The 13,098-nt window shown below is 39.5% G+C and overlaps 1 protein-coding gene across 1 annotated transcript in view; it reads right to left on the bottom strand.

The window, feature by feature from the left end:
* Positions 1-236: 236 nt before the first annotated feature.
* Positions 237-13,098, bottom strand: part of RARS2 (arginyl-tRNA synthetase 2, mitochondrial) — a 58,857-nt gene continuing 45,995 nt past the window's right edge. Inside the window, exons 10-20 of the mRNA XM_021693123.1 lie at positions 11,968-12,074; positions 10,701-10,796; positions 7,182-7,242; positions 5,698-5,774; positions 5,090-5,214; positions 4,441-4,508; positions 4,246-4,355; positions 3,781-3,876; positions 2,546-2,620; positions 947-1,010; positions 237-472 (exon numbers count right to left, since the gene is read on the bottom strand). Of these exons, the coding sequence (XP_021548798.1) occupies positions 386-472; positions 947-1,010; positions 2,546-2,620; positions 3,781-3,876; positions 4,246-4,355; positions 4,441-4,508; positions 5,090-5,214; positions 5,698-5,774; positions 7,182-7,242; positions 10,701-10,796; positions 11,968-12,074 (966 nt within the window). The 3' untranslated portion in view covers positions 237-385. The remainder of the gene's footprint in view (positions 473-946; positions 1,011-2,545; positions 2,621-3,780; positions 3,877-4,245; positions 4,356-4,440; positions 4,509-5,089; positions 5,215-5,697; positions 5,775-7,181; positions 7,243-10,700; positions 10,797-11,967; positions 12,075-13,098) is intronic.

Raw genomic sequence — 13,098 nt, 5'->3', positions numbered from 1 at the left:
TATTATAAGAAAATTGCAACTGCTTTTATCAATTTTATCTGATGCAAACATGAGGTAATCTAACTGATAAGAACAGTTTCTGGAAGAATGATGCGGTGAAAACCTCAAGCTGGAGCTTAAAATCTAATCTTTTATCCCCATTAGATTGCAGTGAATTTTAGAAGATTTGGGTTAGTTTTATAAAACTCTGTTTAGTAAGTACTTACTGACCAGCAGGGAACTCAAGTGATTTTTTTTTAGATAAAGATTTAATAAGTTGAGAAATCACTTAGGCTTACTAAAACATAGATTCTGATACAGAATAACAGTTTAAATTCTAAACAAGGCATATAAGAATAGATAACTAGAATTCACTTGGTATTTAGAAAGCTATTTTAATTAGGAATTACATTCTACATACAGGTGTTATTCCAAGAAGTTTCATTCCATTGGCTAGGACAGAACGCACAGCTCTGAAAAGATGAAGTCTGGCCTATGAGATAAAACAAAGAATGATTAAATGTTCAGTTCAACAACAGGCTAACTATAAGTGAATAAAGAACATTTTTAAAAGTAATTCTAACTTTCTTCTAATTTAAAGCAGGAACAGTATCTCAGAGTGCTCCAGCGTTTGCTATCGGCAAGGGAAGACAAATTCCTAGCATTCCTTATAATATGACTGTTACCCAAGAGCTGGGGAGTGGGAGTGACGGTATCATTATATCCGAAGTATAGCTCCAGATGAGGGGAACTCCTCACCTGAACACTTGATGTAGGAAGATGAGTTTCACAGTCCAGTGTTGGAAAGTATATCAACACTGTTACAGTCCAATTCTAATTACCGCCTGAGTCCATAAGTACACTACTGTAGCCGAACCACAAGATGCTATTTTAGGAACATTTACAAGACTGCCTCAGTAACATTAATCGGAGGATGCAGAGATTACACAGAAAACACTTAGCGTACCCCAGCCACTTCGGGAGGACTGTTTTTTATAAGCAGTGTCTTGTGTGCCATAGCAGCAAGATGACTGAAACGGGAAGAAAGAAATGAAGACCAGTCGTCATTTCCTGTGGTAACACATAAGCTTGATATCTTACTCCCTCAACTTAAGGATATCAAAGCCCAGAGCCAGTAAAGGATGTGTGCAACACTGAAGCTGAGACTCGAATTCACTGCTTTTCTGTAACAGGAAAAGTAAAACACATTAAACTAAAACTTTAGATTTTGGTCGTAATACCTCAAGTTCTTAAGATTATGATTTCACTGCTTCACAAAGATAGGGGATTCCTTTCTAAAGATTAGTTTTTCTCATTTAGGCTTCTTTTAGGATGAAAGCTATAACATGACCCGGACATCCCCCCTCTGTACGGTGAGGAGGCGGGGTAAGACTAGTTATCGGTCCACTGCACACACACTGGCCACTCTTCTCTAAAGTATCTTTTCTGATTAAGTAGAGCAGCAAATAGAACAATATGCTAGAGAAATGATGCCTCTGACATTGATTTCAATGATTAACTGACATTTAATTAGACTTTCTGGCTTCTTTATTTCTCTATGACTCAGAATTTAAAGGAAAAACATTTATTTAAATCTGGGGAAGACAGGTAAAAAGGATAATCAAGAGAACAGTACCAATAAATCTGATTTCAGTAAATCATGACTAAAAGCAAATATTTCCTTTTTTTTTTTTTTAAATATTTTATTTATTCATGAGAGAGAGAGAGAGGCAGAGGGAGAAGCAGACTTCCCGCAGAGCGGGGAGCCCGATGTGGGACTCGATCCCAGGACTCCGGGATCATGACCTGAGCCGAAGGCAGACGCTTAACCATCTGAGCCACCCAGGCGCCCAAATATTTCCTTTCTTAAATAGATTTATGGAAAGATACAGTTGTTGCTCTAGAAGATACTCAACTTCTTTCAGAGTTTCTGAAACAGCTACTCTGAAATTCCTATTAAACCGATTTGCCTTCCAATTCATCCTCTGCTCTCTAGCTGACTGATTTTTCTGTGTCGCTGTTTAGTCCTTTTATGGACTCCACTGCCCTGAAAATAAGCTGAAATGCCTTAATACATGCAAAAAGGCCTTGACACACTCATTTTTCACCCCTCCCAGGACCATGCTTGTAGTTCCATTAATGTAGCATGTTCTTGCTCCACTGTGGGCTTTTTCTTCTTTTTCTGCCACCTTGCTTCTCCTGATTAATATTGACTCCTCTCCTCTGAGAAGCCCTCTTTCATCCATCAAGTCCGGGCTGAGTGCCCTAACACTGTCTCCTATGTCCACTCTATCCGAGCACGTATGTGCTGTTATGTAACTACCTGTGATGAAGCTGTTGTTTCCTATCACCAGACTGCAGTGACTGCACCTTATATCACTGAATGAATAAATGAACATTAATTGCTGATTTGCAAAGATGAAGCAAGAATTCCTGTAACTTAAGGCATCTCATTTTTTAGGCCAAGGGATTTGTTTATAGGAAAACTTTAGAAGAAACAAAGGTTCCTTGTCAGATCTGGTCTCTGATGTCTTTAATACCTGAAAACAGCAAGGTTATAAAGTACCTTAGAGTTAGAAGGTAACTGACAATGTGCCTGGGTTGAAGGTCCTGAGATGATCTACAAAGCACCTCGTCGAACCTAAAAGAAAGATGACAGGAACGGTTGGCGAGGGAAGACTGCACATATTACACTAAGCTAAGATGTTAAGATCTTGGATGTAAGGTTGACTGGACAGCATTAAGAGTAGAAGGTATAGGGGTGCCTGGGTGGCTCATTCGGTTGAGCATCTGACTCTCGAGGTTTCAGCTTAGGTTGTGATCCTGGGGTCGTGAGACTGAGCCCTGCATCAGGTTCCTTGCCCAGCGTGGAGCCTGTTTAAGTTTCTCTCTTTCTCCCTCTGCCCCTACCGTGCTCTCGCTCTCTCTAAAAAAAAAGAGTAGAATATGAAAAAAGACCTTGTGTGCATTTGAAGGTAAAGGCACATTTTTCTTTCTTACAAATTCCTTGATGGCAGGTACTTTCTAAATCATTTTGATATCCCTTAGGCCTAGCCCGGAACAAGGACTCAGGCTGTTAAACTGAATGTAAAAAGCCTATAGCCATGTTTAGGACCATAATTTAGAAACTAGCAAACAGAGTCTACCTTCAATACCAAGAAAACCAGGTTGGCTTATTTTTTCTGACAAATTAGTCAAATGTGAGAAAACGGACTCTTCTGATCCCAGGAAAGAGCCACTGACCACTGTGTGGCAATCAGAGAAAACTGCCTTAACTACCCACATCCTTTCCAGAGACTACTATCTCCTGACAAGTCCGGCTTCGCCACCAATGCTTGTGAGAGCTCAAAGGTGTGGTCCCTTGCCCAGCGTCAGGGCATCAAGGAGATACCGGAGACTGTGAATGGAAACCATGAGGCAGATGAAGGACTTAACGGTTTCACGGAAGCTGCACACAGACAGCGGTTCTCCTTCACTTACCAAAGAGGGTGAGTAGAAGATCTTTTCCAAAACTAAAAGTTGATGCTTTTACCAGGTTTCCATTCTCAGACCAAGACCCAGAGGACGTCAGGCATCTGTACTGATGCAGCAGTGATATTTTTAAGTCCCAATGACTGACCTTAACCGTGTCCTCTTTTGTCCGCCTTCAAAGGGCAGGTAATCCCTTTCTGGCCAGACCTTCGGGAAAGTGCTGTCTGGTGGCAGGAGCCAGCTGCTGGCTTGTTCACTCCAGTGGTCAGCAAACCATCAACAGTCATTTCACTAAGCAGGTGCAGACTCAATACTACTAGAAAACCATACCTGAGAAGATGCTGGAGAATGGAAATAGACTGTGGATCTTGTAAGCAAGCAGTGTTGAAATCATTTAGATAACCACATCCAAAAGTCTCTTCCAAACTGTTATCAAAAGTTTAAAAACAACAAAGGATTAAACAAGTCATCCAACGACACATAATTGCAAGTTTGTCACAATGCCTCAATTTTTCCCAACTCTGTTTCTTCCTCTGAAAGTGGGAGTATATTCTTTGGCAGAGTTATTCTGAGTACTGAATAAGGTAATGTACATAAAAGCACTTCTTACAGAGATGCTCAATAAATATTTGAAAAACCAAACCTAACAGGTGGCCCACTGTCCTTCTAACTAGTTTTGGATATGAGATATTGGAGAAGCCTAGCAAACAGGACCTTTGGTCTTCAGAGCACACCAGCCCCGCCCCACGCTGGGAAGGAGAGAGGGGCTCGGCGTTTCCAGCAGATGCCCCTCACCTGTGGAGGCGGGCATGCGTGTACTGCAGGAAGACTCCTGTGTCCCCACGACTCTGGAAAACACGATCCCAGCTGAACTGATAGTCAGATAAGAGTAAACCTTTGAAGTCCTAGAACGACAAGAGTACATTTTTAGCACTGGGGTTTGTTCTAGTACCAAACAAAAGGGTCTCACAGGCGGCAGTCTTAACAGACCTGAATAATGAGTGCGGCGAGCCCGACCCTCTCTGCAGTCTGCTGTGGGTTCTCCAGTTCTTTGGTAGCTGGAACAAAGGCAGCTATCTTTAACTTACATGAAACTGTACAGAATCAGCGATTCTGATAACATCTGCCAAAAATGTATGCTGCCAGTAAGAACAAACAGGTTCACAGTGGGCAATTTACTTTCCTAATTTGGGCTAATTTACCTTGGATAAAGACACTCCCTTGCCTACATTAAAAGGAAAGAAACACAAATTCACCTTTCTCATAAATATCCCTTATGAGACATTAGCTTAAAACTGGTACTTACTTTTCCAAGGTTAAACAAAGCCATGAGTACTTGTGACCTGTTTCCTATAACGTAACATGGGAATTTCACATAACCACTCTAAGAGTGGAATGACAACGCTGAAGCTGTCCATGAAAAGAGGCCTACGGTCATATCAATTCAGATTATTGAACTGAATGACACCAAGCAGCAAGTCTAAAACCTCTGGCACCTCTAATTAGTGCGAGCTATTTTTGACAAGGTTAGTGAAAGTGAAGAGAGAGATGGTCAAAATCAATCGCGCTGCACAGAAGTCCCGCAAAACATCCAAGTGGCACATAAGTTATGACTGTAACAACAGTAAAGTGAATTCACTCTTAATAGAAGCCATGTTCTGTAGCATCCTCGACCGAATCTCATTTAGAACATCTTCCAGAAAAGTAACATTTCCTCTTCGAGTCTTCATTCCCTGCACCACTCCAAAGGGCACGTGCTGGCACCTGAAATGGAAGAGAAAAGAACAGATGATCAAAGCATACGATAATACCCTTTCACAGAGTAGTCTGAACTTCAACTCTCTTAGAGGGACTTTTCAAAATTAATCAACTGAAATAGGATGTGATTTGTTATATGCCACAAAAGATGTTAAACACACAACTTCATTTTACAGAGATAATCACTACGATGTGATTAAATTACTAGTTGCCTTTGTGGAAAAAAAAGGAGGGATTAAGAATTTTGGAAATCAAGCCACTGAGAGCAGATGTCTAATAAAGACACATTTGTTAAATGTAAGTTAGAAATGAGTATCACCAGGACATAAGTCAATGTAAAAAACAAACCTGCTTCTACACTGATACCTTGAAATATATAAGTGAAATCTGAATGACGACCTTTAACAACTTGGTATATTTTGGGACTTGGCTGACCTAACAAATCCTTAATGATCTTGAACAGACAGTTACGAACCATGCAGACATTACCTTTCTGCCCAGTCATATCCCATGATCTGCAGCATTTGGAACACCTGCTGAAAATGCTTTTTTTGCCCTTTATCTGTCTTGGGAAAAAAAAAATATATTCAAAATAACAACGATAAGTTAACCTACAAAAATAGGTGGGGCATAAATCAAAATATTTGAGTTTTGACACACTAGAGTCATTGTCAACTGATGTATTTTAAATAAGTACACAAAGAAGATGCCAGTAGAAGGTCTAAGCTGAGTGAGAAGAAAGTAAAAGCTGCAGCACTCCACTGAGTCAAGAGGAAATATGAACTTTAATCTCCTGAGTATTCTATTTGAATTCTTTCTCCTTCAGCTATCATGACCTTTATCTCCAAGGACAAAGCTCAGCTCTAATAAGATATTTAATGGCAACTTCTTTTCTGAGGGGAAAGGGAAGTTGCACATGGAGAGGAAGGAAAGGGAAGAGACCAGAATAACCCTTAGCAATAAAAGGGACAAACTACTGATGCACACAACAGCTTGGGTGGATCTCAAAAGGCATTCATTATGCTGAGTGAAAAAAGCCAATCTCAAAAGATTACCTACTGTGATTCCATTTATATAACATTTTCAAAGTGACAACACTGTCGTGATGGAGAACAGAGCAATGGTTGCCAGGGGTTAGGGTAGGGGGTAAAGGGTAATTATTAAGTGGTTGCCAAAAGGGAGTTTGTTTCATGATGGAACAGTTGTCTATTCTGAATGTTGTGATGGTTATGTGATCTACATGTGATACAATTTCACAAGCCCCCTCCAACATATCTAGGCCCACACACAAGTAAATGTAAAAATTGGTGGAATTTCTTTTTTTAGAAGATTTTATTTATTTTAGTGAGGGAGAGAGAGAGAGAGAGTGTGTATGTGCAAGCGGGAGGAGGGGCAGAGGGAGAGAGAGTGGGAGAGAAGCGGTGGAGCCTGGTGGCGGGGCTCAATCTCAGGACCTTGAGATCATGACCTGAGCAGGAATCAAGAGTCAGATGCTTAACTGACTGAGCCACCCAAGTGCCCCCAAATTGGTGGAATTTAACTAAGGTCTTTACCAATGTCAGTTTCCTAGTATAGACAAAGTACTATGGTTATGTAAGATATTATCTTTGGAGAAGGTTGGGTGAAGGGTCCATGGAAACTCTGTACTATTTTAAAACTTGTGAGTCTTAAATATTTAAAATAAAGTTATTTTTTAAAAAGTGCATTATGGTAACCTGTACATACTCATTTTACATAACCATTTTCCCGATTTGGGTAATTTTTTAAAAATTATGATGCAATGTGAATGTTTTCACTTTTCAGTTTTGTTTTTCTTTTAACATAGTGGTTTCCACCTTAAACTTAAAACCGAGTTCCTTTTATATTTTGACAAAATTATTTTTCCATAGTTTTTCAACATGGTATATAATTTCTATCTTTGTGGTTTTCATCAGGTAGAGATCATAACCTTTTTTTTTATTGTGATTACTTACCACATAAATCATTGTATCAAAATTATACTTGTCCATTCGATCTATAGCAGCTGCAAGATCTCTGAAAAAAAAAAAAAAGGCCATAGATTAAGAGTTACTAAGCAGATCTGGGTAAAAATTTGTTTTACCTATTTAAGAATAATGAGGCTTTTCTAATTAAGAAGTCCTATTATACCCACTACCCATGATTATATTATCCCAATACCATACTTTGATATGAAGTAATAGTAATAAAAATAGCTTTGGGAAAAGCAATAATAATAAAAGTACTGTGGAAGATTTAAAAAAACAAAATAAACTCTGGGAAAAGTAGTAGTAACTAACTAAAATAGCTCTAGGCAAAGTGTCTGTAGGTAAATGCTTAATGATTTGTTAATTAAGCCTCTACTGGGAAGAATCACCTAAGTGTCACTTTTCTGCAGTATACTTTCTTTTTTTTCTTAAAGAACATATTCAAAACACAGGTGATGTGGCAGCTACACTGGTATCTTTTAGCTACTCTTTTTTTTTTTTTTTTAAGATTTTACTTATTTATTTGATGGAGAGAGAGAGAGCGATAAAGGGAACACAAGCAGGGGAGTGGGAGAGGGAGAAGCAGGCTTCCCACGGAGCTGGGAGCCCGATGCGGGGCTCGATCCCAGGACCCTGGGATCATGACCTGAGCCGAAGGCGGACGCCCAGCGACTGAGCCACCCAGGCGCCCTTTTAGCTACTCTTCTATTAGCACTGTCGAGGACTTTCAAAGTCTTCAATCAGTCATAAGCAATACCTTCTAAAGCACTGTAAAAGACCATGAAGTCCCTTGACAAAAATTCAACTCTTTTTTCTCTGATTAAGTACGAAAGACTCAGTTTGCATCCAGTATGAATTAATGAAAAACAAACCATAAACTATGAAATTTCAGGTCGAAATTATGAAAATACTGAAATTTAAAATTAAAGCTATCTTTGGTTAACAATATATGACGTGGGAAGATTTCAAAAGTTCCTAGATCTTTTGAAATGTTGGGGATCATCAAAATGTCTTTAGTCCCCATCTTGTGATCCTAATATAACATAGAGCATGCATTTGCAACAGAGGCAAAAGCTGGCTCTTAAGGAACAACAAAAATCTCACTTTTTTTTAAAGATTTATTTATTTTGAGAGAGAGAGCGTGCAAGCGGGGGGCGGGTGGGCAGAAGGATTAGGAGAGAGAGTCTTAAGCAGACTCCACACTGAGTGTGGAGCCAATGCAGGGCTCAATCTCATGACCCTGAGATCACGATCTGAGCCAAAACCAAGAGTCAGATGCTTAACTGACTATGCCACCCAGGCGCCCCCAAATCTTACTCTCTTTATGTATAAAGCACATACATGCATACAATACATACAGATGTACAGGATATCTGTGATATTAAAATTTCATGAGGTGGGGAAGTAGGAAAAATAGGCTAAAAAGGTTCCTGACACCAGGGCTACAATGAAAAAAAAAAAAAAAAAAATGGGTGTGAAAAAAAGTAAAGATTATCCCCCAGAAGAAGTCACAAATATACACCCCTATTGGATTTTTGGTTTGGGCCAAGGACAAAACAAAGAGAAGCCTTTTGGTCCAATGAAATAAAAAAGGAGAATATAAAAAAAGCTCTAGGGGCACCTGGGTGGCTCAGTTGTTAAGCATCTGCCTTCGGCTCAGGTCATGATCCCAGGGTCCTGGGATCGAGCCCTGCAGCGGGTTCCCTGCTCTGCCAGAAGCCTGCTTCTCCTTCTCCCACTCCCCCTGCTTGTGTTCCCTCTCTCGCTGTGTCTCTTTCTGTGTCAAATAAATAAATAAAATCTTTAAAAAAAAAAAGAAAAAGAAAAAGAAAAAAAGCTCTAGGCTGAGTTTGTAGAACCTGAATTTGAAAGCCGGAAGGAATGCCAGGTCATTTACTTCAGGCCTCTTATTTCAAAGTAGGGACCCACGGCCCAGGGAGGGTAAGTGGTAGTTGTGGTCTCAGAACAAAACTCTAGGTCTCCAGCCTCACCCTGTGCTCTTGTCAGTGTTCTCCTGCACTTTTGTCTGTTCTAACAACTCCTTTCATTCACATCTATATATATAGATGTATTCTATAAGGAACCCACTGAAAAGGCAGAAACTAAAGTTAGAGGTGAAAAATCAAACATTTCAACAAGTGGCAAAAAACACAATTATTCTCCCAAAGAGAAAAGACAAAGTATAGGTATTAAGGTAAATACACAGAAAAATCTAGATCTAATGAATGTTAGCCCAAGACAGATAACCGAATCAGGACAGCTGTAATCATTAGGATGTGGAGTGTCTGATCTGAGTGTGAACATTTCTTAAAAGCCACTGCTCAAGGGTTTCTTTAGGTAATCTGTCCAGCAATAATTGGTTGGCACAAAATATTTTTCTACTATTTTTTAATCTAGAAAAGGAAATGTACTTCTTATATACATAGGTTCTTCTCACTTCCTAACTCCAATTGTATGAAATTGATAAAGGGAAATGCCAAAAAGTAGAGCAAGTAGGGATCAATTTTCTAAGGCACAGGAAGAGAATCAGGTGGTTATATAAAGCTGTTTGGAACAAATGACGGTAGTTAACAAGAACAGTAAATATCATTTCTTTAACTATGCTATAAAAGTGGGTTTATGATCCAGTATAAAACTCCAGCCTGGAAGACACTACAGCCTTTTGCCAACAGAGCCTGAGTATAGCCGTGTTGGCTTGTGTGCTTTTTTTTTTTTTTTTTAAAGATTTTATTTATTTGCCATAGAGAGAGAGAGAGAGAGCCCCCAAGCAGAGGGAGTGGCAGACAGAGGGAAAAGCAGGCTCCCTGCTCAGCAGGGAGCCAGTTACGGGACTCGATCCCAGGACCCTGGGATCATGATCTGAGCCGAAGGCAGCCCCAGCGTGTGTGCCTTTTTTATGGTCCTATCTTCTCCTTCCTATTGGCTTTGTCCCAGATATAAGTGTGCTTGATAAATCCAGTTCTTACTGATTAACAGAGACCGTTCCTTTCCATAGGGGTCAGTCATGGAGAAAGATGAAAAAAAAAAAAGGCAACACGGCCTACTTCTCCCTTGGCCAGTTTTATCAGTCAGAATGAGGACTGATACTTATGTGCATGTAAGATGGTCTTGACAGAGAGAGGACACCACTGAGCCACTACGACCACCTTCTAGTATACATTTCCTGCCAATGTACAATTGGAAAGTATTTATAGTTACTATGTGGTACCTCAGTTTTACAGTTTGTAGAACAATGTATTCAATAAGCTGTGGAAATCCTATAATGTTTAACTAATTGTAAATAGTTTTTTCAGTCACTTTTCTGATGATATCAAAACTTTCCAGGAACTATAACTGGCAATAAACAGAAACCCAATAAATACATTTTGAAGTGATGATAGCAAGAGATTTAGAAACTAGGACTGGGTAACAGCTTTGAGGATAAAATGATTGTTTTAGCACTGATCCTACAACAAAGAACATGAAGTCATATGCATTCTGATGTTGAACTTCATATTGGATACAAACCTGGTTGCATAGAGAGAAGTGCCATCGCCTCGCATTACAGTACAAATTAAGGAGGGGTCACCATTCCCAGAAAGATCCACTATAGCTGTTCCTTTTCTACAAGTACAAAAAAAGGTAACTCTGAAGAAACAGAATAAATTAAGACCTTTAAAAGGACAGTATCTATAACATTATCTTTGGCAAACCAGAAGTTACTTTTTATTACATAAGTAACAGTAAGCAGTATCACCAACAACGAAGAAAAACACAAAGGAATCTAACCATGAATCTATTAAGAGTGGGTAGGTATGATGTAATTAATATTTGGTTATCCTGTCTTTCTGAACTCTGTAGCTCTGGATGAGGTACTCAGGTAAGTCTTTAACATTCCCAGTTGAAAAATGAGATTTCAACTGCAGTTTAACCATGAAACATCATATTCTTCTAATCAAATTATAGCATTCAATATTGGGCTAATTTTTAACATGCCAAAAAATACTCTTGAGTAATAAACCATGGAATTTTGTTACTGTCTTCCCTGTCTTATCAAAAATTAGAATCTGTATATGGCAATCTAAGAATTTGCCTTAGGGACATTACTGAGGATGTTATGAACCACATTCTCCATGTCTTCCTCATAAAGATGATGAGAGAAAGTACTCTTTGGTAGTATGAAAACTGGCACTTCTAAGCAACTGGTTTGCTTCTATATTACAGATGCCTGGGCTCCTATGACTGGTACTGTTTTATTTGGCTGACAGGAAGCTCAAAGCTAAATTAGAAATCTAGCTTAAGTAAGGGAAACAGCATCCCAATATACGACATGCCATTATCATTCCTGATTCCGTATTAGTTTTTCTGCCCCTGCTTCCTGTTTTCTTCATTTTATTCTTTCAAAAGTTTGTATTATACTTATTTACATAAGGCCCCTTAAATCCATTTTGAACAGGATACGGTTTTTTAAAAAGGCAGGGCTGAGTAAGAAGATGCGAGTTCTTTCCTTTTTCCAGGTCTATCGTTATCAGCTTGTGTGACAGCAGGCCGGCCGGTCTTTTGTACTTTCTGTGCTTCAGTTTCTGCACTGTGAAGAGCAGATATTTCTTCCAGCCTTACCAGGATTTTCTCATGGCAGAATACTATATGTAGAAAAGTACTCTGAACAGCAAAAAGCACTACAAAAAATGCCAGGAAGGCTGCACACCACATTCTGTTGTCCTGAGAAACTACACCAATACCAATTTTTTCAAGGAAGAAATAACTTCACTAAAGAATAGTAACCCAACCGTACACTGTTTTCTGCAGGAGTCCTTTACTGTCCAGCAACTTTAAGACTTCTTGAGATTTTTCACGATAAAATGATTCTCCGGAGTATTCATCAAAGTGTACTCCTAGACGCTAAAAGGGTTCAAAAACAAAGTTACAAGACAAGATAGGATACTCTACAGTCTGTCACACAGATGGGGAAAATAAGAATTATATCAAGTCACTCTTCTGCATCAAACCTTCTAATAACTCCTCCCACACCAGTCAAGTCCTCACAATAGTACTGTGTTGTCCAATACGGCAGTTGCTCGGCCCACGTGGCTATTCAAATTAAATAAAACTGAAAATTTAGTCTCTTAGTAACACTACTCACGCTTCAAGTGCTCAACAGCCACCCAAGGCTAGTGGCGACCATGCTGGACAGCACATCACAGAACAGGTCTATCACAGCAAGAAGCCGAACTGGACAGCCCTGGAGACAATGTCCCACATCATGCCCCACCCTACAACCTCTTCAAGCTCCTCTCCTTCTGCTTTTCATCCCGCTTCCTTACTCCAGCTGCGTGGATTTCTTTGACAAAACTCTTTTCATTCCACCCACAGACAACATACTCCGTCTCCCCTCCCCTGCTTCATTTTTCTCCATAGCATCATTACCCCCTAACAGACTGTATATGTTCTTCTTGAATTCCCATTGTCTTTAATTTGGTTAATTTGCTCTCTGTCTCCATGCTGGACTGTAAAGTCCATGACAGAAGGACTTATATTTTCTTTATTCACTGTTGTATTTTTCCCACCCCCTAAAATGATTATTAAATGAACAAATTTATATGTATCACATACAAGCCTAAGGAAGTGAAAGGGGAAAAAAAAGATTAAGAAAAAGTGAAGGAATGAACATAAGAGAGAAAAGAGAAGCCAGACTGAAACAAAGACCAGAATGCCACCTGATATTTGCCTGTGAAGTTCACAGGATTTTTGTGAAGATCTAACTTCCAGCCCAAAGAATAGTATTTGAGTCCTCATTTTCAACTGAATGACAAATCTAGTTTTAAAACACGAGCTTTAGAAGGACGTTCACAGGGCACCTGGCTGGCTGTCAGTAGAGCATATGGCTCTTGATCTCAGGGTTGTGTGTTCAAGCCCCACGTTGGGG

The sequence above is a fragment of the Neomonachus schauinslandi genome, chromosome 8, assembly GCF_002201575.2.
Source record: "Neomonachus schauinslandi chromosome 8, ASM220157v2, whole genome shotgun sequence".
Classification (NCBI taxonomy): Eukaryota; Metazoa; Chordata; class Mammalia; order Carnivora; family Phocidae; genus Neomonachus; species Neomonachus schauinslandi.
The sequence above is the reverse complement of the archived record's forward strand: the minus strand, read 5'-3'. Positions and strand labels throughout refer to the sequence as shown.